The sequence below is a fragment of the Dipodomys merriami genome, unplaced genomic scaffold (assembly GCF_024711535.1).
Source record: "Dipodomys merriami isolate MVZ:Mamm:240054 unplaced genomic scaffold, mDipMer1.0.p SCAF_22, whole genome shotgun sequence".
NCBI classification, from domain to species: domain Eukaryota; kingdom Metazoa; phylum Chordata; class Mammalia; order Rodentia; family Heteromyidae; genus Dipodomys; species Dipodomys merriami.
In genome coordinates, this window is record NW_027203604.1 from 18,371,412 (window position 1) to 18,399,274 (window position 27,863).

At 54.3% G+C, this 27,863-nt stretch overlaps 2 protein-coding genes across 2 annotated transcripts in view; one reads left to right on the top strand and one right to left on the bottom strand.

Moving 5' to 3' along the window:
- Window positions 1-14,475: 14,475 nt before the first annotated feature.
- Bri3 (brain protein I3) lies at window positions 14,476-21,376 on the top strand. Its single transcript, XM_070033541.1, has 3 exons — window positions 14,476-14,784; window positions 14,876-14,978; window positions 20,979-21,376. The coding sequence occupies exons 1-3, from the start codon at window positions 14,640-14,642 to the stop codon at window positions 21,109-21,111; spliced, it is 381 nt and encodes a 126-aa protein (XP_069889642.1). The 5' UTR covers window positions 14,476-14,639; the 3' UTR covers window positions 21,112-21,376.
- Window positions 21,377-21,786: 410 nt separating this feature from the next.
- The window catches only part of Baiap2l1 (BAR/IMD domain containing adaptor protein 2 like 1), a 71,664-nt gene continuing 65,587 nt past the window's right edge, over window positions 21,787-27,863 (bottom strand). Inside the window, exons 12-14 of the mRNA XM_070033540.1 lie at window positions 27,501-27,657; window positions 22,879-22,916; window positions 21,787-22,305 (exon numbers count right to left, since the gene is read on the bottom strand). Of these exons, the coding sequence (XP_069889641.1) occupies window positions 22,230-22,305; window positions 22,879-22,916; window positions 27,501-27,657 (271 nt within the window). The 3' untranslated portion in view covers window positions 21,787-22,229. The remainder of the gene's footprint in view (window positions 22,306-22,878; window positions 22,917-27,500; window positions 27,658-27,863) is intronic.

The following is a 27,863-nucleotide window of genomic DNA, read 5'->3' on the forward strand; positions in this document are numbered from 1 at the left end:
CACCCCTCTTTGAATGCCAGCCATCTACCGCAGCCCCAGTTAAGATCAGCAAAGAGAACCAGAAATGTGGCTTAGTGGTAGAGTGCTTGCCTAGCATGCATGAAACCCTGGGTTTGATTCTGCAATACCACATAAACAGAAAAGGCCAGAAGTGGTGCTGTGGTTCAAGTGGTAGAATTCTAGCCTTAAGTCAAAGAAGCTTAGGGACAGTGTCTAGGCCCTGAGTTCAAGCCCCAGGACTGGCAAAGAAAAGAAAATTTAAAGCCGGGTGCTGGTGGTTCACGCCTATAATCCCAGCCACTCAGGAGGCTGAGATCTGAGGATCGAGGTTCAAACCTAGCCTGGGCAGGAAAGTCCTTGAGAGACTTATCTCCAGTTAACCAACAGAAAACAGGAAATGGCATTGTGGCTCCAGTGGTAGAGTGCTTGTTGAGCTGAAGAGCTCAGGGACAGCTCCCAGGCCCAGAGTTCAAACCCTATGACCAACAAAAATAACAAAAACCGAAAAAAAAAAAAAGAAAATAAAATTTAGACTCTTTCATATTTTAATTTTAAATGTGTCTACCCACAGGGACTGGTAGCATACTGCTGTCATCCTAGCTACTCAGGAGGCTAAGACCTGGAGGATCATGGTTTGAGACCACCTGGGGGCCAAAAACAAAAAAAATTTTTTTTGAGAGGCTCTGTTTCTAAGATAACCAGCAGAACACCAGGCTAGAGGCATGACTCAAGTGGTAGAACAGCAGCCAAGTGAGAGAGAGTTAAAGTCCCACTACCGGGAGGGAGAAAAAGAAAAAGAAATTTGTTATTTTGCAAACTGAGTGCTCACCTAGATGAGATTTGTCACCCACAAAGGACATTGAAATAAGGGTTCACAAACTCAACCAGAGAGGCCAGACACCCACGCATGATCTGAACACTCTGAGGACACCAAGCAATATGGTTTCAGTTCAGCTTACAGGAGACATGGATTTGATGGTCCCCAGTCGGTGTTCTGGAGTAGGCCAGAGAAGTGGGAACTGGAAGGGGAGTGGGCGCAGGGCCTTGGGGGCATAGCCAGAAGTGGAAACATGGGGAAACATGAGTACAACTGCGATTTGTACCTTGAAGCCCTAGGTACAGTGCATTGAATTCAGGCACTGTGCCTGAATCCCTTCTCTATGGCCTCCTGCTTCATTTTGAAGAGCGTTCCTGAAGCTGTTTGCTCCTAATATTCATGATCACAGTTGCCTGACATTATGAAAGAAACAGCTGAGCTAAAGTCAGCTGGAAAATGCACAGGGTGAGAGACGGGGCAGGCCAGGAGCATCTGGGCCCTGGCTGAGATCCATGTTCTCTATCCCTCTGTGTGCTACCCTACTTCCCCCCACCATCCATCCCCAAAGATGTCTCTCCAAAGATCCTGTGGGCATGTGAGGCTCATGCCTGGAATCCCAACCACTTGGGAGGCTGAGATAAAAATTAGAGTACCTGTTGAACCAAGATCCAGTCATCTTCCCTTATTGTGAATATCGGTCAGGCTGGACCCGGGGCTTTTAGCTGTTTCTCTGTCTCGCTTTGCTCCTGAGGGCTGAGCTTGGATACCAGGAGTAACGTGAGCATCAGCTCAGCACCCTGCTACAATGGCAGGGACTGGAGGTCACACCCCCACTCACCCCCTCCCCTCCCTGCATCAGCAGCTCTTAGTGACCTCCTAGCAATACACAAGAGTGTGCCAGGACAGTGTGGACATCTGGAGTACAAGCCTCACACTTTTTTGTTTTTGTTTTTTGTTTTTGTTGGCTTGAACTCTGGGGCCTGAATGCTGTTCCTGAGCTCTTCAGCTCAAGGTGAGTGCTCTACCACTTGAGTCACAGCGCCACTTCCAGTTTTCTGGTGGTTAATTGGAGGTAAGAATCTCATGGACTTTCTTGCCTGGGCTGGCAGATCTCAGCCTCCTAAGTAGGATTACAGGCCTGAGCCACCAGTGCCTGGCTTAAGCCACATACTTTGTGAGGCTCATCATCCAATCTCTTCAAAAATCACCATCCTGGGGCTGGAAAGGTGGCTCAGTGGTAGAGTGCTTGCCTTGCATGTTGTTTTGTTGTTTTTTGGTTTTTTTGCCGGTCATGGGGCCTGAACTCTGGGCCTGGGCACTGTCCCTCAGCTCTTCAGCTCAAGGCTAGTGCTCTACCACAGGAGCCACAGCGCCACTTCCGGCTTTTTCTGTTTATGTGGTGCTGAGGAATCGAACCCAGGGCCTCATGCTTGCAAGGCATGCACTCTACCGCTGAGCTACCTTCCCAGCCCCTTGCCTTGCATGTATAAGGCCCTGGGTTTGATTCCTCAGCACATAAACAGAAAAAGCCCGCAGTGGCTCTGTGGCTCAAGTGGTAGAGTGCTAGCCTTGAGCTGAAGAGCTGAGGGACAGCGCCCAGGCCCAGAGTTCAAGCCCCATGACTGACAAAAAAAAAGAATCACAATCCTGTCTTCAGTATAAAATTCTATATTTCTGTTATGTTTTGGTTATGAAGTCTCATCCCTTAAAAGGCTTCTAAGTTGAGCAAATGGTCCCTGCATTATCGTCAGAGGAAGGACTTGGGGAAGTGACTCCCACCGGCCCTTCCCCCCAACCCCCCCATCAGGCCTCTGACCTAACGGATGGATTTGTTATTAAATGGAGCACTGGGAGGTAGTGGGGCCTCATTGGAGGAATTGGGCTGCTGGGGGTGTGGCTTTGAAGAGCATCTCTTATCCCTGCTTTCCCCGCCTCCCCACACACATACCTGCCCATCTGCTCCTTGGAACTGCTCCCTGCCACCAGGATGTCCTCACCATAGCCCATGGCGATGGCTCAGCCACCCACAGACTGAACCCCTGGAATCTGAGAGCCAAAAGAAATCTTTCCTTCGGTAAAGCTGTTGTGTCATCATGACAAAATGCGACAGACATGTCATCTTCCTGGGCACCCCTTGGGCCAGGCGGGGTATGTGTTGGGGTAACACATCTTTTTTTCTCCAAATTGTTAAACTCAAGTTAAAGGAAACCGTAGGAATCTAAGTTTCTCCATCTCCTGGCAGTGTTTTTAGGTATTAAGTTTGTGGTTGGTGCCATTACTGAAGCTCAGGGAAAAGGGGACCCTAAAGTGGAGCAGCTGGGCCTGCTGGACTGGGGAAAGTCTTAGAATGTAGGCGCTGACCCCTGCCTCTGCGCTTGGTCTGCCTTGACTCCCATGGGCAGATTCAGGAAAGGAAGGAGCAGAGGAAGGAAGGAAGGACTCTGCTAGTCCTTTCTCTATAGCCAGCCTGCCAAAGAGAAGTGTCCCCTCCCTGAAGTCTCATGGGCTGTCCCCAGAGAGGAGCCAGGATGGATGATTTCACATGATAATGTCTGCCTTAGGCTCGTTCAGGCCTAAAGCAAACCTCTTCCAAGAGTATTTCTGTCTCAGGGTCTACTTGCTCTCTCTCTAGTCATGGCTGTCTCTCTCTTCCCTGGTAAAGAAGGGGATGCAGGCACCCAGCCTGCACTGGGCTCCTAAGTGGTCGAGTCCCTAGTTGTGGGAAATGAAGGGGGTGTTTCCTGGGACCTGGATTGTGTGTCACCCACTCTTCCCACATGCTGGCTGGGGGACGCGTTTCCCATGAGCTGTATGTCGCAAGGCATTCTTTTCCAGTCCACAGGCTGGGATGTGGGTTTCATCACTATCCAAGCCATTGATATCAGCCACCAGGTCTCCTCACTCCCTCTCTGACCCCTGTCCTGGTCACTAATATAAAGGCCAGGGGAGGGAACAGCAGGCTCCCAGGGAAGCCATGAAGGAGAGACCCTCAGCTTTTGTCCCAGATAGGAAGGAAAAGGACAGACAGTCCATCAGGAGGACACCTGGGTAAGAGAAAGTCACACAGGAATCCTAGAGACAGCTGGAATTCCACCCGAGGAACCGGGCCCCCACGCTTGGCTGGTCATCCCTGCTCTCTGTGGCTCTGAGTAACCTTAAGAATTTCTCAGATGCAGCCAGGCGCTGGTGGCTTACACCTGTAATCCTAGCTATTCAGGAGGCTAAGATCAGAGGATCGTGGTTCAAAGCCAGCCCTAGCAGGAAAGTCTGTGAGACTCTTATCTCCAGTTAACCACCAGAAAACCAGAAGTGGCGCTGTAGCTCAAGTGCTAAGAGTGCTAGCCTTGAGCTGAAGAGCTGAGGGACAGTGCCTAGGCCCAGAGTTCAAGCCCATAACCAACTGGGAAAAAAAAAAAATCTCTCAGACTAGGCCTGCATAAGGGGAGAGAGTTTGGAGTTGAAGGAAAGTGTGAAGCAGACAGAGGGAATGTCATGTGCAAAGGTCCTGGGCTAGCCAGAGGCCAGTGACGCTGGAGCTCGGGGACTGGGAGGCTGAGTAGCAGTGAACCAGGAGAGCCTAGGCAGCGAAGTGACAAGCGATTGTTTAATTTCCACTGATATCTTAATCGGATGTGGCGGGAAACCCCCCCGAGTGGTCCCTCTGATCACTGCCCCCCCCCCATTATAATCCCATCTCCTTGGACTTGGTATTAACCTGTTATTTGTAGCTAGTAGGATGTATGGAAGATAAGGGACTTTGCTGATGTGATCAGAATGGCTGGCTGGGCACATCAAAGCGGGTAATAGCAGGTATAGTGGTGTATGCCTGTAATCCCAGCCCTCAGGAGGTTTAGAAGGAGGATGGTATGTTCCAGGCCATCATGGGCTTCACAGGAATGGCACACTCCTAGCATTCCAGCTACTCATGAGGCACCGGTGGGAGGATCATGGTCTATCTGACACTGACCCAGGCAGAAGACCTAACACGCTCCTGAAAAATAAAAGCAAAGCTGGGAGAGAGGGAGGGAAGGGTTGACCTTGTCCAAAAAGAAATGGATCCTTTCTCTGACTTAGGTAACTATAACCCCTCAGTACATCACCTCCGTAACAATAATTTAGTATTAAAAAAAAATAGGCTGGAAGTGGGGTTGATAGAACATCTTTTAGCAAGCATGAGGCCCTGAGTTCAAACTGCAGTAACACTACACACACACACACACACACACACACACACACACACACACACACACACACACACACACACACACACACACACACACACACACACACACACACACACACACACACACACACACACACACACGAGTCAAATGGATTCAGAGAAACTGTCAGGCAAGAAGGGGACTCAAGCATGGCTGCTTTTCTTCTTCAGGATTTGGGGGATCCTGAAGGAGGAAATAAACAACAAGAGTGCTGGGGGTAAGGTGGATGGGTACATTGTATGCACTTACAGGAATGTCACAATGGAAGTCCCTTTGTACAACTAATATATGCTAATAAACATTTTTAAACATACATTTATTTTATGTTTCTTGTGATACACCTAGGGCTTGAATGCAGGGCCCTGGCACTGTCTCTGAGCTTCTTTGCTCAAGGCTGGCACTCTACCACTTGAGCCACAAGCTCTACTTCCAGTATCTTGGAAGTTAACTGGAGATAAGAGTCTTGCAGACTTTCTTGCCCATGCTGGCTTTACACTGTGATCCTCAGATCTCAGCCTCCTGAGTGGCTAGGATTACAGGCATGTACTGCCAGTTCCCAGCTTGCCAAAACATACATTTAAAAAATAACCTTGGGCTGGGCGCTGGTGGCTCACGCCTGTAATCCTAGCTACTCAGGAGGCTGAGATCTGAGGATCGTGGTTCAAAGCCAGCCCGGGCAGGAGAGACCGCGAGACTCCTATCTCCAATAAACCACCAGAAAACCGGAAGTGGCGCTGTAGCTCAAGTGGTAGAGCGCTCGCCTTGAGCTGAAGAGCTGAGGGACAGCACCCAGGCCCAGAGTTCAAGCCCCACGACCGACCAAAAAAAAAAAAAAAAAAAAAAAAAATAACCTTGGGCTGGGAAGGTGGCTCAGTGGTATAGGGCTTGCCTTACATGCATGAGGCCCTGGGTTCAATTCCTTAATATCACATAAGCAGAAAAGGCTGGAAGTGGTGCTATGGCTCAAATGGTAGAGTGCTAGCCTTGAGCTGAAGAGCTGAGGGACAGCGTCCAGGCTCAGAGTTCAGGTCCCACAGCCGAAAAAATAACCTAGGGACTGGGAATGTGGCTTTTGGTTCAAGCACTAGCCTTGAGCAAAAGAAGCTCAGAGACAGTGCCAGGCCCTGACTTTCAAGCTTCAGGACTGACAAAAACAAAAATAAAAACAAAACATACCTAAGCCAGGTGCTGGTGTCTAATGCCTGTAATCCTAGCTATTCAGGAAGTTGAGATTTGAGGATCATGGTTCGAAGCCAGCCCTGACAGAAAAGTCCCAGTGAGACTTTGTGTCCAATTAATCACTCAAAAACCAGAAGTGATGCTGTGGTTCAGAGTGTAGAGCATTAGCCTTGAGCATAGGAGCTCAGGGATAGTGGCCAGGCCCTGAACTCAAGCCCCCATGGCTACCTGCCCCCCCCCACCAAAAAAAAAATTTAAGAAGCAATCAGTCCCCATCTCATAATGGTAGGACTGGGTTCCTCACTCAGAAAACAAACAAACAAACAAAAAAAAAACCTGAAGATGGGTTACATAATTCCATCTATGTAAGAACCTGGTGCTGGTGGCTGACACCTGTAATCCTAGCCACTTAGGAGGCTGAGATCTGAGGACAGCAGTTCAAAACCAGCCTGAGCAGAAAAGTCCATGAGATTCTTGATTCCAATCAACCACCAAAAAAGCCAAAAGTGGAGCTATTATTCAAGTGGTAGAAAGCTACCCTTGAGTACACAAGCTCATGGGCAGTGCCCAGGCCCTGAGTTCAAGCCCCATGCCTGGCACAAAAAAAATTAAAAAAATAAATAAAAGGACATCGTAGCTGGGTAGCAGTGGCTCATGCTTGTAATGTCAGCTATAGATCTGTGTTGGACATGCAGAAAAGAACTTGTCCCAGGAAGCCAAGATCCACAAACCCAAAGTTACCCTGTCCCTCTAGGTATCTTTGGTCTACAGGGCAAAGCTGGCATTGGGCTTGGGTTTTGGTGTTGATGGCACTTTTGTCTTTGCAGGGTGGTTTCCCAGACTCTCATTGAATCATTTTCTTTGTTAGTTTGGTTTGTAATGAGGGCAAGGCCTTGCTGTGTAGTTCAGACTGGCCTCAAACTCCAAATCCTCCGACTGGGTTTAAAGGGATGTGCCACCACGCCCGGCTGTAAGTCATGGTTTGTGTCCAGGGTTCCCATGGTAGAGATGAACCCTCTCAGCTCTGGGTAGGGGATCTGGCTGGTGTCACCATTAGCCACTTCCTGGTAGCCAGGCTCCAGGCTCAGAACCTGAGAATCTTGGCACAGCCTAGAATTGTGAGGCTGTGTTCTATCTCCTTCAGGGGGCCTGGCCCTGCCCAGCTCCTCCCCAGCCTCCTCATGCCCGCCTTCCACGGGATGCCTCCTCCTGGCTGGCCTCCTGGGTGGCTCCTACATGTTGGTCACCGCTTGTCCCCTGCTGGAGCATAAGGAGGCTTTTCCTGGCTGGACCTCAGGCTTGTCCCCGTCGCTCCTGCACACGCGTCTATCCCACTGGGGTTAGCCATGTCCTCCACAGTGCAGGAAGCAGGTAGGAGGGCCTGGGGCAAAGTCTTGGAGGCAGAGTGGGAGAGGCCCGGGGAGGGGAGGCTGGGAAGGCAACATAGAGGAAACAAGACTTCGTCCCTCTTGTCTCGCAAGGACCCTCTGCATGTCTGTCCCCCAGAGACAAGGCCCCAGGACACTGCTGTCTCTGAGGGGGCCTGAGGCCCCAGGCCCTCAGATCTGGGTGTTTCTGGCAACAGAAAGAAAATAGCTGAGGGAAAAAGGAACCAAAATCCTAGTCAAGGTCTCACTGTACAGTCCAAGCCAACCTTGAACTCATCGCCCTCCTGCTCCAGACTCCTCAATGCGGGGATGACTGGGGTTGCCACCCTGCCCGGCCTGAGTTAACTCTTGTTGTCCTTTGACAAAGGCTGGAAAGCTGAGGGGGTATCCCATTTCCCCAGTAACACCCCACAGTCGCAACAAACCCAGGGCTCAAAGAGCAGGAGCAGGCAGAATCAGGGCTTGAACTCAGTACCTCAGAGTTGCTGGGCAGGTGTTCTACCACTTTGGTTACATCCAAGCTCTTTTGATGTAGGCTCTGCCGCCCCACCCCCCCACCCCCGGTCTTGGAAACTGTCCCTGAGCCCCTTTGTGCTCAAGGCCAGCAGTCTACCACTTGAGCCACAGCACCACTTCTGGCTTTTTTCTTAGTAGTTTATTGTAGCTAAGAGTCTCACGAGCTTTCCTGCCCAGTCTAGCTTTGAACGGTGATCCTCAGTTCTCAGCCTCCTGAGTAGCTGAGTACAGGCGTGAGCCACCAATGCTTGGCTTATTATTATTATTAGTCATAGGGCTTGAACTCTGGGGCTTGAGCGCTATCCCTCAGCTCTTCAGCTCAAGGTGAGAACTCTACCACTTGAGCCACAGCGCCACTTACGGTTTTCTGGTGGTTTATTGGAGATAAGAGTTTCATGGGGCTGGGAAGGTGGCTCAGTGGTAGAGTGCTTGCCTTGCATGCATGAGGCCCTGGGTTCAATTCCTCAGCACCACATAAGCAGAAAAAGCCAAAGTGGCACTGTGGCTCAAGTGGTAGCATGCTCACCTTGAGCTGAAGAGCTGAGGGACAGTGCCCAGGCCCAGAGTTCAAGACCCACTACTGACCAAAAAAAAAAAAGAGTCTCATGGACTTTCCAGCCCAGGCTGGCTTTGAACCATGATCCTCAGATCTCAGCCTCCTGAGTAGCTAGGATTACAGGTGTGAGCCACTGGTGCCTGGCTTGGCTTGTTATTATTCTTAACAGTTGAAGGAAGCCTGGCTGGACAAGGTTATGTGGCTTGCTCAAATTGTATTGGGAGTTTCTGGAACATTCTAGATAAGAAGAATGAGTTGTTCTTCCCAAGACAACCCATCACTCCCTGTGTGGGCTGCCAACATTCAAATTTGAATGGTTTTTTGTTCCCCTCCTCCCCCCAGTATTGTGTTTACACTTACAGGGCAGAAGCTCTGCCACTTGTGCCCAACCCCACCTGCAAATTTGATTGAAGTGTTCTTAGATTCTCCCATCAAGAAGTTTTGGAGAACCAGGCATCAGTGGCTCAAACCTATAATCCAAGCTACTTGAGAGGCTGAGACTAGAAGGCTTGTGGTTTGAGGCCAGCCCAGGCAGAAATGTTTTTGAGATTTCCCCTAATCCCTTCTCAACCCATAGCTGGGTGTGTAGTGTCACATGCCTGGGTGTAGTGTCACAGCTATAATGGGAAACTGGAAATAAGTCCATCTCCACCTAGGTAGGAAGCAAAATGAAGTAGCAAAAACAGGATTGGAGGCCTGGTTCAGCAGTAGAGCACCTTATTATAGTAAGCTTTAATGCTTGAGTTCAAACTCCTAAAAGAAGTTTTAGAGGGTTGGGCATGTTGCTCAGTGGTAGATAGACAGCAAACATGAGTCCTTGGGTCCATCCTCAGCACTACCAAGTTTAAAAAAAAAAAAAAGGGACTGGGAAGGTGGCTCAGTGGTAGAGCACTTGCCTTGCATGCCTGAGGCCCTGGGTTTGATTCCTCAGTACCACATAAGCAAAAAGAAAAAAGCTGGAAGTGGCGCTGTGGCTCAAGTGGTAGAGCGCTAGCCTTGAGCTGAAGAGCTGAGGGACAGCGCCCAGGCAGGCCCCACGATCGGACTAAAAAAAAAAAAAAAAGGCCTCAGAGAAACTCTTTGTTGTATTAATTGTTGGCCTCCATGTTTAGTGTAATTGTGTGGATACATCTACAACACAACAGCTTTCTAGGGATTTCAAGTACAGCATCATGAAAAAAAATTATTTTTATGTGTGCTGGTCCTGGGACTTGAATGCAGGGCCTGGGCAATATCCCTGAGCTTTTTCACTCAAGGCTAGTGCTATACCACTTGAGCCATAGCTGAACTTCTGGTGGTTAATTGGAGATAAGAGTCTCATGGAGTGGCTGGGAGGTTGGCTCAGTGGTAGAGTGCTTGCCTTATATTCATGAGGCCCTGGGTTCGATTCCTCAGCACCACACAAGCAGAAAAAAGCCGGAAGTGATGCTATGGCTCAAGTGGTAGGGTGTTAGCCTTGAGCTGAATTGCTGAGGGACAGTGTTCAGGCCCAGAGTTCAGCCACCATGATGGACAGGACAAAAAAAAAAAGTCTCATGGACTTTCCTGCCTGGGCTAGTTTTGAGCCTCCATCCTCAGATCTCAGCCTCCTGAGTAGCTAGGATTATAGGCATGAGCCACTGGCTCCTGGATTGGAAATATATTTTACCCAGAAACTTACTCTGTGCCTATATTAGAGTTGTTTAACAGTTGGACATAGTGGTCCACGCCTGTACTGCCAGTAGCCAGCAGCACCCAGGACACAGAGACAGGAGGATCAGGGGTTTAAGGCCTGCTAGGCAACATATTGAGAAAATATCTCAAAGACAAACCAGAATTGCTTGAAAATGTGGCCAGCAAAGGGAGGCTCTGTCTCTCATTGTATGGACAGGATTTTTTTTTTTTAGTTAGATCTACCCCCCTCCCCCCTTAGCAAATGAGGAAGGAATCTGGACGTAAATATTTGTATGTGTGACTTGTGCAAAACTGACTCTACCAGAGACGTTTTTGTGTGTCTTGTAGAAACTCATGTACTTACTTTATAAAATATTTACAACTAGTTTGCTTAGTGAAATTGTAAGACTTCCCCCTCCACAGAACTTCGAAGTGTTTATCTAAGATAAACAGTGTAGCAAATATCCAGCAAATATTTGACCAGCTCCTTCCCTGAGCAAGGCGCTTGCTTGCGAAGGGCTCCAGCCTTGGATTTTGAAATTTCATTTGCTTCACTTTCATTAGTTGCAATGCAGCCGTGTGAGATACCCACTTCCTGTGTGCCAAGAAGAGCATGTGACGCTTTCCCAGGCACAGACGAGTGAGAGCATGCAGGATCTTTGTCTCGGCTTCCCTTAGGAGAGGCCCTGCAGAGTCATGTGGATTGTCAAGGCCCCCTCTCCCCCAACAAACACCCAAGAAGACTCCTCCCCCAGCCCTCTGGCAGAGGCCAGGTTATCTCCTGTGACCAGATGCCCCAGTGGGCCCTCCTCTCTCCCAAAGTGTTTATACATAGCAGTCAACATCAGAATTGTATTTACTTGTTCTTATGGAAATGGAACTCAGTCCAGTGTGTGCTGTGGTAAGTCTGCCATCCCAGTGACTCTGAAGGCATGGATAGGAGGATCTTGGTTCTAAGGCAGTCCTGGGCAAAAGCATAAGCCCCTGTTTGGAAAATAAACCGAAAAGGATTAGGGAGGAAAGGTAGCTGGCTCTCTGCCTAGCAAGTATGAAGCAAATTCCCCAAGAATGAACCTCAATACCATCAGCAAAAACAAACAAACAAAGGGGTGCTGGTGGCTCATGCCTATAATCCGACCTATTCAGGAGGCTGAAATCTGAGGATCACGATTCAAAGCCAGCCCAGGCAGGAAACTCCTTGAGACTCTTATCTCCAATAAACCACTAGGAAACTGGAAGTGGCACTGTGGCTCAAGTGGTAGAGCACTTGCCTTGAGCAGCTGAAGAGCTGAGAGACAGCGCTCAGGCCCAGAGTTCAAGCCCCAGATTGACAAAAACAAAAAAAACAATGTCAGGTATTTGAAACATCTGCTTGGAAGAAAACTGTAGACTGTCTCATTATTCACTGGGACCCAGCGATGTATGATTTCCACCCTCCACAGCTCAAACCCCTGAAGGAAAAGGACAACTCACTCCCTACTATGGCTGCCTGATGTCCATCTATCTCCCTGTGCCCCTGCATCCCCACCTCAACCCCAGTCCATTAGGATGCTCCTCAAGCAGAGCGCCTCCCGAAGTTCTGCATGGACCAGCTTTGGTCACGGGACCTCCCAGACATTTTTTTTTTTAAGCTGGAGGATGGCATGTCCCTCAGCAGCAGCTCACGGCCAGTTCCAGCTTTGTTAAAAACTGGACTGCTAGCTGGGTGCTGGTGCTCATGCCTGAAATCCTAGCTACTCAGGAGGCTGAGATCTGAAGATCGTGGCTCAAAGCCAGCCTGGACAAGGAAAGTCCGTGAGACTCTTTTCTCCAATTAACCACCAGAAAACCGGAAGTGGTGCTGTGGCTCAAGTGGTAGAGCTCTCACCCTGAGCTGAAGAGCTGAGGGACAGTGCCCAAGCCCCAGAGTTCAAGTCCCATGACTGACAACAAACAAAAACCTGGACTGCTATCCTTCCCTCAGGGCAGCTCCTCCTGAGCCCTGAGCGCAAGCCAGGTGCACCATGGCCCAGCCAGAAACCTGAGTATCCTGGCTTTACTCCCTGTTTTTCCACCCAGGAGTTACTAAGATCTCTCCCCCTCCCCATCCCACTTCTGGAGATTGAACCAGGGCCTCAAGCTCGCTAGGCAAGTGCTTTACCACTTGAGCCATGCCCATAGCTCTTTGACTTCATTTCATTAATTATTTATTGTGCCCGTCCTAGGGCTTAGAACTTAGGGACCAGGTACTCTCCCTAAGCTTCTGTGCTCAAGGCTAGCATTCTACCACTTGAGCCACAGTTCTACTACTTGTTTTTTGGTGGTTAATTAAAAATAAGAGTCACAGATTTTTCCTACCCTGGCTGGCTTCGAACTATGATCCTAAGATTTCCTAAGTAGCTAGGATTACAGGTGTGTGCCGCTGGTGCTGGCTTTTTTTTGCCAGTCCTGGAGCTTTTACTCTGGGCCTAAGTGCTGTCCCTGAGCCTCTTTGTGCTCAAGGCTAGCACTCTTTTCATTTGAGCCACAGCGCCACTTCTGACCTTTTCTGAGCATTTCATTGGAGATAAGAGTCTCAAGGACTTTTCTGCCTGGACTGGCTTCTAGCCATAATCCTCAGATCTTAGCCTCTAGAGTAGTTAGGATGATAAGTGTGAGCCACAGGCACCTGATGCCCAATTTTGTTTTCACTTAATATATTCAATTTTTTTTGGGGGGGGGCTTGAACTCATCTTCTTCCTTTGCTTATTTGCTCAAGGTTAATATTCTATCATATGAGCTACACTTCCATGTTCAGCATTTTGCTGATTAACTGAAGTTAAAGAATCTCTCAGAATTGTCTACCTGGTTTAGCTTTGAACCCAAATCCTCAGATCTCAGCCTTCTGAGTAGCTAGGATTACAAGTGTGAGCCACCTATGCTTGGCTTTAATTTTGTTTTTGAGAAATGGTCTTGCTACCTCTGGGCTGGCCTTGAACTCAAGGTTGGTGTGGAGCCATGACTGCGCTGGGGGCTGCAACTCGCAGACTGGAAGCGCCTTCTACAGAAGGATGGGTGGGTGGGCAAAACAGCCAGCAAAGGGGAAACAAGCCGAAGGAGGCTTCAGAAGATGAGATTCCCCCCTTCCCATGCCAGGGTTTAGCTTGGAGGATAATGGTGAGTTGTCTCCAGGGACCAGGGAAGAGGCTTCCTGCCCCAAAGGGGGCACAGAAATCATCTGTAGCAGGACTTAAGTTACTTGTAGCCCTGGTCCTGGAAATGCCTCCAGGAGACAAAAAGACTCCCTGTCTGGGGCAACGTCTGTGCCCAGACATTGTGGGGGTGGCATTCCGGAAGAACTAATTGAGGAACTGTATGGAGTTTAAATGGGAGGAGGGAGCACAGGATCTAGGAAAGGATGGGAAATACCACTAAGACAGAGGCGGGGCCTGCTGGCTCAGCCTGTAATCTCTTCTGGGGAGTTGGATGCAGGAGGTTTAGGCCAGTCTGGGCGACATAATAAAAGACTGCCCCCCCCCCCAATTCAAGTAAAAACAAGGCCCTTCTTCGAGGAGCTGTGGTCCCAAAGCTGGTTCAAAACGTAGATCACCTAAGACAGGGCAGGAAAAGGGGAGAGCGGGGCCGAGGTTCTACACCTGCGAGATCCTGAGTGCAGCCACAGCCCCACGGAGCCAGGCGCTGCGATGCCCGGGTGGAGGGGCCGCGGCGCGAGTGGGGAGGCGGCTGGGAAGGTGTAGGGCAGCGATTTGCCACCGGCGGTCACCGCCCCGGTAGCGCGGCGGGGACCCGGGGCGGGCCCGGGCCTCTGCGGGCGGGGCGGGGAGGAGGGAGGGGAGCGGGTGAGGGGCGCGGCCTGGGGCTTCCTCCCGTCTGGATCCACGGGTGGTAGCCTGGGGCCCCCGGCCAGTCATGCCAGGCGATGTCTGCCCTGGAGTTGGGTCGAGGGAGAGGGGCCCAAATGACCACGACCCTGGGCAGGGAGACGCCCCGCCCTATTTGGACCCCCGGGGTAGGGGGCAGCGAGGGGCGGAGCCTGGAGGAGCCGCGGCTCCTTTAAGACGCCGGCCCCGCCCCCGCCGGTCCCTCAGGCTCCGCCCCCGAGGGCCCCGCCCCTCGCAGACCCCCCCCCCCTCCGCCTCGCGCCTCCCACGTGACCGGGGTGCAGGGACCGGCGGGAGGGCGGGGAACCCGCGGCGCCTACGCCCCGCCCGGCGCGCGCCTCCCAGGGCCGAGCCGCGGGGCCGCTGCCGTCCCCACCGCTGTCCCCGCCGGGCCGAGGAGCCGGAGCCGGGCCGGAGCGGGCGGGCGGGCGGGCGGGCGGGGCCGCCATGGACCACAAGCCCCTGCTGCAGGACCGGCCGCCCGCCTACAACCTGGAGGCCGGCCAGGGCGACTTCGCGTGCGGCCCGCACGGCTACGGCGCCATCCCCACCGCGCCCCCGCCGCCGCCGCCCTACCCCTACCTCGTCACAGGTGGGCCGGGGCCGGGCGGGGCGGGGGGCCCGGGGCGCGCGCGGCGCGGGGGGGGGCGGCGGGGTCGTAACCTGAGCGCCCCCGCCCGCAGGGATCCCCACCAGCCACCCCAGGGTCTACAACATCCACAGCCGCGCCGTCACCCGCTACCCCGCCAACTCCATCGTGGTGGTCGGAGGCTGCCCGGTCTGCAGGTGAGTCCCCGCCTGGGGCGCAGGCCCCGGCCGCGCGGGGTGGGCGGGGGGGTCGCGGGGGGAGCCCCCCCCGGCGTGGGGTCCGGCCCGTGACCGCGAGGGGCGGAGGCCTGGCGGCGGGGCCAGGCGGGGTCCCGCGCCCACGGCACCAGGCCGGCTTCTTTCCCTTGAGCGGTGGGGGTAGGGGGTGGGCTCCTGGCACCCCGAGTGGGGAGCGAGTGGGGTGCAGAACTGAGAACAATGGACTCGACCGTTGTTGGTGCCCCTAGCATCTGGGGCCGCACGGATCGGGGTTCTTTTCTGCAAGTGTTTTTTGTTGTTGTTTGTTTTGTTTTAATCCAAGTGGGTCTTTGAAGAGGGTGCCTGCACTCGGGGTGTCAGGGTTCGGAGGAGGGGGGGGTTCCCGGTGTGCGGCGGCTGCGGGGCCCGCCAAGCAGGCTGTGACGACTCCTGGCCGCTAGCTGGCCCAGGAGGAAACCCCGTGCTTCTTTGTTCTGGGCAGGGGTGCTTTTTGGCGTACCCGCGGTCCCAAACTGGTGGCGACAGAAACTTTGTCAGGGCTGTTTTTGGGGGGTCCGAGGTGCAGCCAGGCTCTTTGTTCTGGGGCAGGTCTTGAGGATTCTAAGTCCAACTCGGAACCTGGGCCCTGCCCTTGGCCATGGGGCTGCCCCGATGGGCGGAGGAGCTGGGGCAGGGTTGGCAGGCGGGGTGCCAGCCTGTGTCAGGGAGGAAGCCAGAGTGGCCGCCGCGCTTTGGACTTGGACTTCAGCTCACAGTGTGTCTGTAGGAAAGTTAGTCGTTTCACAGCCTGAGGGCCACTCTTCCCGAATGTCTGCTGTTGGGGGTACCCTGTCCCTCCCCTCTCATTCTGTTTGGGTGTCAAGGAGGTCTTGGGGTTGCTGGAGAAGAGTTGGTGAGGCCTAGGAGGGTGTCCTAGGGAGAGCCAGGAAGCAAGCTGGGGTCCCCAGTGCAGAGAGCCATTGGGATCATTCTCCAAAGTGGCGGGGCAATGGGGGATAGGGAACCCCAGTGTCTGGCTTTGAACCTTGTTGTGTGCAGGCCCCCTGTGCCCACCAAGTATTTCAGGTGTCTGTGCTTCAAGCATCTCCCAAGTTTAAGCAGCGGAGTTGGGCTGCAGGGGGGAGGGCGGCGCTTGGTGCATGTGGGCCTCCCTGTCTGCCCATGTTGGGCTCCAGCACCCTACTGCTGGAAGTGCTGGGTTGTGGGTTTGGATCCAGTCGTGGGCGGTGTAGCTGGTTCTCTTTCCCCATCAGGGGATGGGTGTCTGAGGAGCTGGTTCATGTGGTTCTCTTCCCTGAGCTGGGGAGAGGCCAGCCCAGCCTTGGGCGGCTGTGACCTCCGGAGGATGAAGCAAATCCTCCTCTGAGGAGTGTCCTCTGCTGGGGGGGGACACTTTCCCTCACCGTCCCCTTTCCCTGGGGCTAGATGTGTCATTTCTGAAGCTGGTGGCTCTCCAGTTATCCAGAGTCTGCCAGGCTTGGCCCCTGCCCTCTGCCCTCCGCCCTCAGGGAAGGTCTTCATCCTTTGGAAACTGGGCTTTCCTCTGCTGAGCACCAAGGATGCTGCCTTCTCTGAGGATAAGTCTTGGGGTGTCCAGTCCTGAAAGTAGGGGGCCAGTCTCTGTGCATGCACAAAGGAGAGGCCCTTTGCCCTGGGGCCAGCCACACCTGGCAGCCCTGCCCGCTGGAGGCAGGCAGTGCCCAGGATTGGGCCTGGTGACAAGACTCTTCTCCGCCTTCACCCCGCAACCCTGCTGGGTGCCTGCGGCAGGGGGCCGTAGGGAAGAGGGGTACCCTTGTGACCCTGAGGGATACAGCATGCTGCTCTGCCCCCTGCAAGTCGGGTCTGCCCCCTGTCTGGCATCTTAGGCTGGGAGACCAGACGCTGATCACGTGACCATGCTTCCTCCCTTGCCAGATGGAGCCTGCCAGGCTCTGTCCCTTCCCTCCCTGGTGGCTTGGCAGGAATTTGCCCAAGTCACACGTCTGTGATTCCCAGGGGGCGAGGCTTGGCACAGAGGCCAGTGTCGCTTGTCACTTGGCCAGCCTGTCTGAGCCTGTTGAACAGCCTGACTCTCTTCCCTTTTTAGCCCTTCGCTGTCCATGTGCTGCGGGCCTTCACCCTCCCGGGTGGCCTCCGGCCCCCCTTCCGTCCCCACTCCTCACCATGTCCCCCCTACCCCTGGGTGCAGGGTGAGGTGGCAGCATGCCGTTTGGCCTGCTAGGGCTCACTGCAGGTTGTGAGGCTGGCCAAGGTGCCCCGGGGCACAAAGTCAGTCCCAAGCCTGTACTGCCTCCTCCCAGCCCCGTGAAACTTGTTGGGTCTTTGTCTGTGGATGCCCTGTTTTGGGGGTGACCGGAGAGGCAGGCGGAAATGCAGCAAGTGGAGGCCCGGAAGGCAGGAGGAAGTCACAGCTGTCCTGGGCAGAGGCCCTGGATGGTCAGTGTGGAGGCTGCTAGTGTCTTTGGGGGCCCTGGGAACTCGAGGGGCCATGAGGGCCTCCCCGGAGCCCCTGGGGCTTCCAGCGCAGTGGCTGCCCCTGCCACCTGTGCCCAGCCAGGGCCCTGGCCCTGCTGTGGGAAGGAAGTGGGCTCTGTGGCGGCTGGCCCGGCGGGCTGCATGTGCCCTGACTGCGGGTGGCCTGCCTGCGGTGCGCCCCGTGTTGTGGAGACTGTGGGACAGCCAGGGTGAGGTGTGGGCATCGTGCCCTACCCTGAGCCTGAGGCTGGCTGAGGGAGTCCTGCCTCTTTTTCTGGGGGGCCGTGGGCCTCGTGCAGGGTGGGGGGGCTGCTCTTGAGGCCCCCAGTACGGTCCTCTCCCCCATTGTGGCCCTTCTGGACCACTTGTATCCACTTGGTATCTCAGTGGAACTTTGGGGTGTCTGAAGCCAGGGCCAGGCCAGGCCTTTCTGCCTGGGATACTCAGGGCTGCCTGTCCCTGCTCCTCTGCCCACTTGGGCCCCATGACCCCTCGTCAGCAGGATCGAGGGCCATTTGCTTGTGAGGCTCAGGGCAGGGTGCAGAGGAGCGGCTCGGAATTAGTTCCCCATTTGTCTGTGTGGGCAGCGGCAGCCCTGTCCGTCTCCGTCCCTCCGGAGGAAGAGCTGGAGCCTGTCTTGGCTGACTTGAGCTTTTTGGGGGATTGGCTAGAGGAGGAGAGGCCGCTGGGGACAGGCTAGCTTTGGGGCAGGGTCCCCCTGCTGTAGCAGCAGCTGTAGCATTTTCCTGACTTCAGAGTGAGCTAGAGGCCACAGTGGTTTCTCAGATCAAAAGCTACCCACTGTGGCGAGGTGGAGGAGGTGGAAATCGCCCTGCCTGGGGAAGGGCTCTGTGTAGAGTTTTGGGCATTGAGAATTGTGGGTGAAGGATTTTGGGGTGCTCATGGCAAAGGTGTTGACAGGTCCCCTCACTATCCCTGGGCCCACGAAGCTGGGGCCGCTTGCAGCAGGCAGCTTGTCCTGACGGGCTCTGGCGGGTCACAGCTCGTTGGCAGATCTGAGCCTCAAGGAGCGACTGAAAGGGGCCCCCATGCCCCTCCCACAGGTGCCGTGGACTTGGCCCTCACTGAGAAGTGACTCCACGTGGGCAGTGGCCCGGGGCAGCCCTCAGTGGACAGTCTGGCACTCGTGACCCAGCTGCCTAGCTCAGCTCTGGCGGGTGGAAACGAGGGCTTGAACCAGGAACTTCATGGGTTTGGAGACAAAGGCAGGGGTTGGCGCATGGCCTGGTGGCTGGGGGTAGTCAGCTAGTTTTGGCCATGGCTCTGTGTTGCTTTTTCTCTTTTGTGGTGGTTTTTTGTTGGTGATACTGGAGATGGAAGCCGGGGCCTCCTGCATGCTAGGCCAGCATTCTCCTTAGGAGTCCGTGCCTCAGGCCTGTTTTTTCTTTCCTTTGTTCTTTTTTTCTTTTTTTTTGGCAGTCCTGGGGCTTGAACTCAGGGCCAGGGCACTGTCCCTGAGCTTCTTTTGCTCTACCATTTGAGCCACAGTGCCACTTCTGGCTTTTTCTGCGCATGTGGTACTGAGGAATTGAACCAGGGCTTCATATATGCTAGGCAAGCACTCTACCACTAAGCCACATTTCCAGCCCCTCATTTATTTTTATTTATTTACTTATTTAGCCGGTAGTGCGTCTTGAACTCTGGGCCTGGGGGCTGTCCCTCAGCTCTTCAGCTCAAGGCTAGTGCTCTACCACTTGAGCCACAGCGCCACTTCCGGCTTTTTCTGTTTATGTGCTGAGGAGATAAGAGCAAATCGGGGGATTGGGCCTTGAGATGAACAGAAACAGCGGTGGTGGTGGTGGTGGTGGTGGTAGTGACCTGAATGGAGAATTAGGAGGAGCTGGGGAATGGGGATGTTGGATGGCAGAGGCCAGCAGCCACCTGCAGGCAGGATACCAGTGTAACAAGATGCAGACAGCTGGGCTTCTGCAGCGCTCCTGGGCACAGCCCCGCCGGCCTGGCTGACACAGCTCCTGCTGCGCGGGCCCCCAGGGAGCAGCCTGGGAGGCAGGAGGTGGCACAGACTGGCAGGGTGCTGGGCCGGGCATGCCAGGGCCCCTTCCGAGGGAAGGCTTTTCTCTGGAACGTTCGCGGCTGGCTCCTCTGGACAGATAGCGCGTAACTGGAACATGCAGTGTTTCTGGGAATTTCTGCAGCAGGGGCGGGAGGTGCAGAAGCTCCGTGTGCCAGCGCCACCTGCCTCGGGCACACAGGCCCCGCCCCGCCCCCCCGCCGCGCCTGGTGGCCTCAGGTGTATGTGGCTGGGTGGGGGCGTCCTGCCATCTGGGCTGGCAGCGTGACGGTGGGAAGGCCGCAGGAGCCTGTCCCAGCTGCTGGGACGGACTGCAGATAGCCAGCTGCCTTCCTCCAGGCCGCACTCAGGGCTGTGGGGGAGGGTATTCACCACACTAAGGTGACGGCTTCCTGGGCCACTGTCCCTGCGCACCCCCTCCAGGACCAGCTCAGCTGTCACCTGGTAGCCCGGCATCCCTTCTCAGCCCTGGCTTCTTGGCTGGCTCTCCAGGGTCTTGGTCTCGCCCAGGCCTGGGCCTGAGAACCTAAAGGGACCAGTGCTCTCTTGGGTCTTGTATTCAGCTCTGAATCTAGAGCTTTCCAGAAGTGGCCTAAGGAGTGGAGCACTGGGCTCCTGTGGGTGTGGCAACGCACGCCTGTAAGCCCTACCCTGGGGAGGCTGCAAGTTCAGAGTCGGGCCTCACCTCAGGCAGGATCCCCTTCCCACCCCCCCCCCCCCCCGCTTCTGTGCATGCGCAGGCTGTAGGCCGTCCTTGACCTTGTCCAGTAGGACACAGAAGTCGGCCTTCCCCAGGTTCCTAGATTCCAGACCTGCGTGGCTGCGCCCCCATCCACTGGACTCTGGTTTGCTCCTCCTTTGGTGGAGGGGCTTGAACTCTGGGCCTTGGACGCTGTCTGCACCCTACCATTTGAGCCACAGCGCCACTGCTGGTTTTCTGGCGGGTTACTGGAGATGAGTCTCCCGGACTTTCCCGCCCCAGCTGGCCTTGAACCGCTATCCTCAGATCTCAACTTCCTAAGTAGCTAGGATTACAGGCGTGAGTCACCAGCGCCCTGCTGTCCCCCCCCCTTTTTTTTAAGTTGTACTCTAGCTGATAGAAATTCTACAACTTTTTAACAATGGAAAAAATACTGCAGGATAAGGATAGGTTTGGGTGTGGGGGAGTCTGTCTTTAGTAGAAGCGAACGTATTTGTGCCATCCTGCCTTCCTTCACTAGTGCTCTGCTCTCCACCACGGGAGCTGCACCCCCAGTCTCCTAGCCATCCCCCTAGTCTCCACCAGAGTGTCTGAGAATACAGGCGTGAGGCACCATGCCCAGCTTTTCCCCGTTCCTTTGGATTCACAAGGGGTACTGAGCGGCTGGGGTAGTTGGTGGCCCTTGCTGAGGGGGCCAGGTGTGGGGTGTGGCGGGACTTGGGTGCTCACCACCTGCTTCTCTCCACAGGGTCGGGGTGCTGGAGGACTGCTTCACCTTCCTGGGTGTCTTCCTGGCCATCGTCCTCTTTCCCCTGGGCTTCATCTGCTGCTTTGCCTTGAGGAAGCGAAGGTGCCCCAACTGCGGGGCGGTCTTCACTTAAAGGGACAGGCCCTCTTTTCTAATGAAATGTAAATGTCGTGTACAATAGTTTTCTTCGATTCAGCTCCAGGACTGTTTTGTACGGTTGGTGGGGTTGGCGGGGAGGGCGCGGAGGTGTGAGGAGTGAGCGGGTCTGCAGGAGGGAAGGGAGCACCCCACCCGGTCCCCATCAGCAACAACTCCAGAAAGCTCTGCTTCTAGTTTTGCAGTCTTCAATTTGGGAATGGTGAGAAATACTGTTTTAAATAAATGCAATTCATACCATGTTGAGCCGCCTCTGCCTGCTGGGCACTGCACGGGGCATGCACAGGGCACACATGCACGTGCGCACACACAGTGACATGCCAGTCACGTGGCAGCCAGCCTGACCTCAGCCACTGCCATCTTCACAGAACCTGGTGTGTGCAGGCCTTGGGCCCAGGGAGCAGGTGAGTGATCAGGGGTCCAGTGTGGGGAAACTTGGACGCAAGACTCTGCCCGCTAATAAAGCGACTATGGTGAACACTCACTTAGCTTAGGGGGGCACCACACACAGCCCACTCTCAGGGGCCCACCCGACTGGACCCCTGGAACCGGCCAGTCCCTGGGAGAGCTGGTGGAATGTGGTGGCTGCGCGGGGTGGCCCCCTCTCCCAGGCCAGTGTCCAGCTTGTGTTCAATCAAAAGTTGAAAATTGGTAAGTTAAAAAAACTTCACATTTAATATCACGTCTCATAATTTATATTGCTTAAAGTGATGATCTGCATGCTTAGCCACAAACTTACACAGCATTTTAACACCCCGATGCTAGTTAACAGCTCATGCTTTTCGAAGCAAACCCCCGTTTCTACAGGTAGTCACCCAGAGAGCTCCTCACAAAGCACACATGTGTGTCCTTTACTCTAGCTGTTAACTAAAGATACAAAAATAAAAGCTACAGGAAGAATTGGAACTCAATTTTTTTTGAATAGAATAATAGGAAGGAAATATTTTGATTGAGCTGGTGGCTAAACTATGATTCATTTATCTTAAAGAGAAATGTATAAACCCAGCCAGGTAAAATGGAGAAAATGCATGTCTGTGGGGAAGTGAGCGCCCCCTGGTGGAGCCGTGCGTGGAAGGCCCTCTTCGCAGGTGAGCTTCAGCGAATGACGGGCGCTGAACGGTCATTTGTCACCGTAGGCCGGAGCTTCACAGTAGCAAAGGGGTTCTCTCCACTGTCAGGGAGAAGAAAAATCTACATGAACGACGGTGAACCCACATCCTGCAACCCTGTCATACGCAAGTGTGCAGCATTTCCTTTGTTCTTTTTGGTGCTGGGGTTTGGACTCGGGGCCTCGTGACTGCAGACAAGCACTACCACTTAAGCCATACCCACAGCCCTTTCTGCTTTAGTTTTCAGAGAGGGTCTTGGTGGAAATCTGGGCTGGCCTCAGACCATGATCCTCCTACCTCTGCTTCTGGCATAGCTGGGATCGTCTGCTCATTGATTGAGTTAGCTTTTGCCCAGACTGGCTGGCCTTACATTGAAATCCTCCCAGGTAGCCTGGATTGCAAGTGTAAGCTACCACACAGAGCCCTAGTCCTCACACTGTCTGCTGACCACAATGATCCTCTCATGCTGTCCTTCTGGGTAGGGAGCAGGCCAAAGTTTTGAGCAGAAGTCCAAGAGCACACACATCCACACCTCTTTAGTCCTGGTGTGGGCAGGGCCAAGTGGGAGGCTGTATCCAAAGGGGGGCACTCACCAGGATCTGCTCCCAGGAATGTCTAAAGAGGGTGACACATACCTGAGGAAAGGCGGCTTGGCAGTCCCATTTGCATCACTCTGTGGGAGGAATGAAGCAGAAGGTTAGGGAAGGGCTTCCTTGAGGAGTTGGGATTATAGGCGTGCACCACCATGCCCAGCCTGAAATCAAGGTCTTTTAAGTAAACCCATGGGTAAAGACATAGAAAACTCTGGATTGTTTAGATACTGTGAGACTTCTGGATTCCTGTAAGAGGAAGGAGGGGCGAGAAGAGCATCGGAGGGACAGTCCTGTGACACCTGGAGCTCACATCTAAGCAGTGGGGTCTTGTGTGGAAGCAGCACTCAGGGGCACCTCTGCAGCGACTGCACTTGATTTTGGGGAGCTGGCAGTGAAAATCCACTTGGGGGGTGGGGTTTGCTCCTGACCGCCCAGCTGTCTCCTAGGGAGTTCACAAAGCACGAGAAAGTAGAAGCAAATAAAGCCACAGCTGCCCTCCAATTCAGGAGCCACTCTGTCCTGACAGGTGCCAGGAGCACTGGGGCCACCCATAGGGCTGTGGAGGGGGAGCTGGTGGGGACCTGGCAGATGGCTGGTGGGCCTCCCCTCCTGCACACTTCCAGACAGGGGCTTGGCCCAACGCCAAAAGCCAGCAGTGGATTTTCATTTTCTGCCAGCAGGGGGCAGCATGGCACCATGAGGCGTAAGCAGGGCTGGGGAGGGGGTAGGAATCTTGGGCAGTGCAGAGGGGCTCTGGGGCTCAGCCGCAGGGCAGGCGAGCAGGGTGCAGGGTGGGTCCTGCGCACACAGCCAGGGGCTGCTCAGCACATCCAGATGGAGCTGCGGACCCATTTCCTCCTGCGGGGGACGCTGTGCTCCCCAAGCCCAGATCTAACTTTTTACTGTCTGATGATTTAGGGCTGATTTGTGGTTTTTCCCCCCTTGGGCAGTACTGGGTTTCAGTTCTGGCCCTGTATTGGTGAAGCTGGTGCTCTAACCACTTGAATTCAACCCCCACCTCTTTTTGCTGTCGTTATTTTTCAGTGAGAGTTTTTTTTGTTTGCCTGGAGCAAGTCCAGAGATCTTCCTACATATTGCCACCAGGCCCAACTTTTGGTTCGGATGGGGGGGGGGGGAGCCTTCCTTGTCAACTTTTCTGATTTTTAAAACACAAGGAGGCCTGCTGACTTCCTGCTCAGGGCTAGCATGACGATGGCTCGGCCCTGGAAGGAGCCTTGGCCTCTACTCCAGAGGCCAACAGGAAGGGCAACCTTGGTCTACCACACAGAGCGCCTGTCCTCCGCACACACTCCCCTCCAGTTCCCCTCCTGTGTCAGGAACCAGAGCCCCCTCGGAGCAGGGGTGCGGGAAGCAGGGGTGCAAGGCCACCAACACTCCTAAAGCCTACTGCTCCCCCAAGTCAGTGGGAGACCACCACAGCGAATGTGGAAAGTGGTGAGAAGCCACAGGTGAGTGAGGAGCAAAGGAACCCCTAAGTAACCCCAGGTCAAATGGGGACCAACCCTGTACCCCAAATCCCACACCAGCAGGTATATTGCAAGCATGTGGTGACCAGCAAAGCCTTGTCCTGTAACTGCCCCGAATGTCCAGCCAAAGGGGAATGCAGTTTTACCCAGATGCTGGCCGCCTGTGCGCCAGGGCAGCGACTGGGTGGGGGAACAACTGTGTGGAGAGTGATGTAGTGGTGCATGCCTGTAGTCCCAGCACTTTGGAGGCTGAGGCCAGAGGGTTTTGAGTTCTAAGCCAGCCTAAGCTACACAAGGCCTTATCCCTCCAAAAAACAAAAAATAGCTTTGTGCTTTTCTACCTGTGGTATTGAGATGTTTATACACAACACAGTCACTTGAGGCTGACACGTGGTGTGGCTCAGTGACCTTGCTGGTGTGAAGGTGACAACACAGGAGAAACTGCCTCCTTCCCTTCCTCAGGGGACCCTGGACGTCAGCGCCACCGTCCTGCTGGAGGCCAGGAGGCCCAAGTGACTGCAGCCTCTGGCAGCTGGCCTCCTGGCCTCCCAAGGCTGTTTCTACAACTCGGATTGGAAGCTTTGTTTGCAAAGGCTGGCGTCCTTGGAGGAAACGTGCTCTGTGCTGGGCGCCGTGGAAGGGAAAGGGAGCAAAGAGGGAGCAGAGCCCATCCTCCCCCTCAGGCCTGAGGCCTCTGGTGACTTTCACTGCTGGAGGTGCTTGCACTGTCCTGACATCGGGGCAGAGCTCATCAGGACCTGAAGGAAAGACTCCCGAGGTGGAGTGTGGCTCGCAGCCGGCTGGGCCTCCGCCTGCTCGGCCTGCTGCAGGACCCAGGAAGCAGCTGTGGTCCTTTGTGCCCCGATTGCTCCACCCAGGAGGGGTGGCAGTGCCAGGCCCATCACGGGCACAGAGGATGCCAGGGAGCCACCCGTGCCAGTGTATGGCCTGCGGGAGGGGAAGCTGAAACAGCGCCCTGTTTCCACAGGTTTCTGTGCATCCAAGGAAAGACGGTAAAATGATGACCGCAGAGCCAGGCACCGGTGCTCACACCTGTAATCCTAGCAATTCAGGAGGCTGAGATCTGAGGAGCATGGTTTGAAACCAGCGCAGGCAGAAAGTCCCCATAAGACTCATTTCCAACTAAGCACTCAAAAACTGGAAATGGTGCTGTGGCTCTCAGGCCCAGAGTTCAAGCCCCACAGCCAATTAAATAAATGAAATAAAAGCTGTTTTTTTTTTTTTTTTGGGGGGGGGGGAGTCTTTTGTGTGGCTCCAATCTAGGACCTGGCACTGTCCCTGAGCTCTTTTGCTCAGTTTTCTGGGGTTTATTGGAGATAAGAGTCTCACAGATATTCCGCCCAGGCTGGCTTCAAACCATGATCTTCAGATCTCAGCCTCCTGGGTAGCTAGGATTGAGTCATTGGCACCACCCAACTTAATTTTTGGGGGTCCGGTCGTGGGGCCTGAACTCTGGGCCTGGGTGCTGTTCCTCAGCTCTTCAGCTCAAGGCTAGCGCTCTACCACTTGAGCCACAGCACCACTTCCGGATTTTTTTTTCTTTTTGCTTATGTGGTGGGTGCTGGGGAAGTCGAACCCAGGGCCTCAGGCATGCAAGGCAAGCGCTCTACCACTGAGCCACCTTCCCAGCCCGGCCACCCAACTTAATTTTTAAAAATTTTTGTCAGGAGCTTGAACTCGGCCTGAGCGCTGTCCCTCAGCTCTTCAGCTCCAGGCAAGCACCCTACCACTTGAGCCACAGTGCCACTTCGGGTTTTCTGGTAGTCAACGAGATAAAGAGTTTCACAGACTTTCCTGCCTGGGCTGGCTTTGAACTGCAATCCTCAGATCTCAGTTTCCTGAGTAGCTAGGATTACAGGTGTGAGCCACTGGCGCCAGGCGTAATTCTCTTTTTACTAGCACTCTATTTATATCCAAAGTGGGAAGCTGCTCTCCAGTGGCTGTATGCATCCTGAACTAACTTTCTGTGTAAGACAACAGTTCATCTAAGGCCCTGCTTAGTTCATCAGAAGCCCAACACTCACGGCTCTGTCTTTTCACTTCAGAAAAGGATTTTTTTTTCTCTTTTAAATGCTGGCCCGTTTCAAGATGTAGAGTGGGAACTGTGTAAATTGTTGGAAAATGGCTCTTAAAATATGCACATGAGAGAAAAGCCACCACCCCCGGGGTCCGGGCAGGACAGTGCTTGTCCTGGGCTGGCTGCGACTGGCTGTGGCTGGCTGCGGCTGGCCACTAGTCCTGAATTGGTCCTCATCACCCCACCGCCCCCACTGCATAGGACCATCGCGCAGCCTCCCAGCCGCCCCCGGGGCTCGGAGGGCACAGCCCAGAGCCCTGGCTTCGTGGGCAGGGAATCTGTGATGCTCACCAGCCGCTCTGCACACCTACTTTATACCTTTTGTCACACTTGCCACAGCTGCCAGGAAGCAGCTGACAACTTCCTTCTCCATAGCAGTGGCCAACAGGCGATTTCACCACACCAACGCCATGCCCTAGGTCCTTTCTTAGATGGCAGAGTGGGTGCAGTCTGAGCTCCGGCCTGCCCTGCCTTCTGTCCTCCTCCACTACATCATCTACACTTAATGAAACCCCACAACTAGATGTCCTGTCACCAACTTGAGGGCTAGCCTCAAACCATGATCCTCCTGACCTCAGCCTCCCAAGGAGCTAAGATTCCAGGTGTGAGCCCCTGGTACCTGGCTATCTTGGTTGCTCTGTATGGGCCCACCCCCCATCGATCTTTTTTTTTTTTTTTTTTTTGGTAGGTCTTGGGGCTTGACCTCTGGGCCTGGGCGCTGTCCCTGCGCTCTTCAGCTCAAGGCTAGCACTCTTCCACTTGAGCCACAGCACCACTTCCAGATTTCTAGTGGTTTATTGGAGATAAGAGTCTCACGGTCTCTCCTGCCCGGGCTGGCTTTGAACCGCGATCCTCAGATCTCAGCCTCCTGAGTAGCTAGGATTAGAGGCATGAGACTGGCTTACCCTCATAGATCTTATTAACATAAGGACTGCCACTCCGACTGCATGCTGACACAAGCAAATGCTCTGAGGTGAGAGCTTTTCGCCCTTAGGAAGCAATGGCAAATAGAAGCCCCTGCAGGGAGTGGGGAGGGGCAGGTGACCGCCAGGGGGCGCGGAGGCCGTGTGGTCACTCACAGGCGTGGCGCTGTCCGGTCTGGACGGGGCTCTGAAGGTGGAGGTGTTCTTGGCAGGGTCCGGCGTGGGCTGGCACTGCAGGTAGTCAGGAGGCGGGATGGCCACGCTGCCCTTCTCGGTCAGGTCCACCGTGCTGACGCTCCTCACCGGGGCCGCACTCCAAGCCAAGGCACGGAGTCAAATCAGAGAAGGGTCCCCCCAACCTGGGTCCCCAGCGCCCCATAGCACAGACTCTGCTATACGGCATCTGCCCAACTGAAGCTTATACTCAAAGGCAACTCTTTCAAGGACAGGACTAAGGACGGGGGCGGCTCTTAAGCAACGTCATCTAAGCAGATTAAATCTGGAAAATCAGGAAAAGGG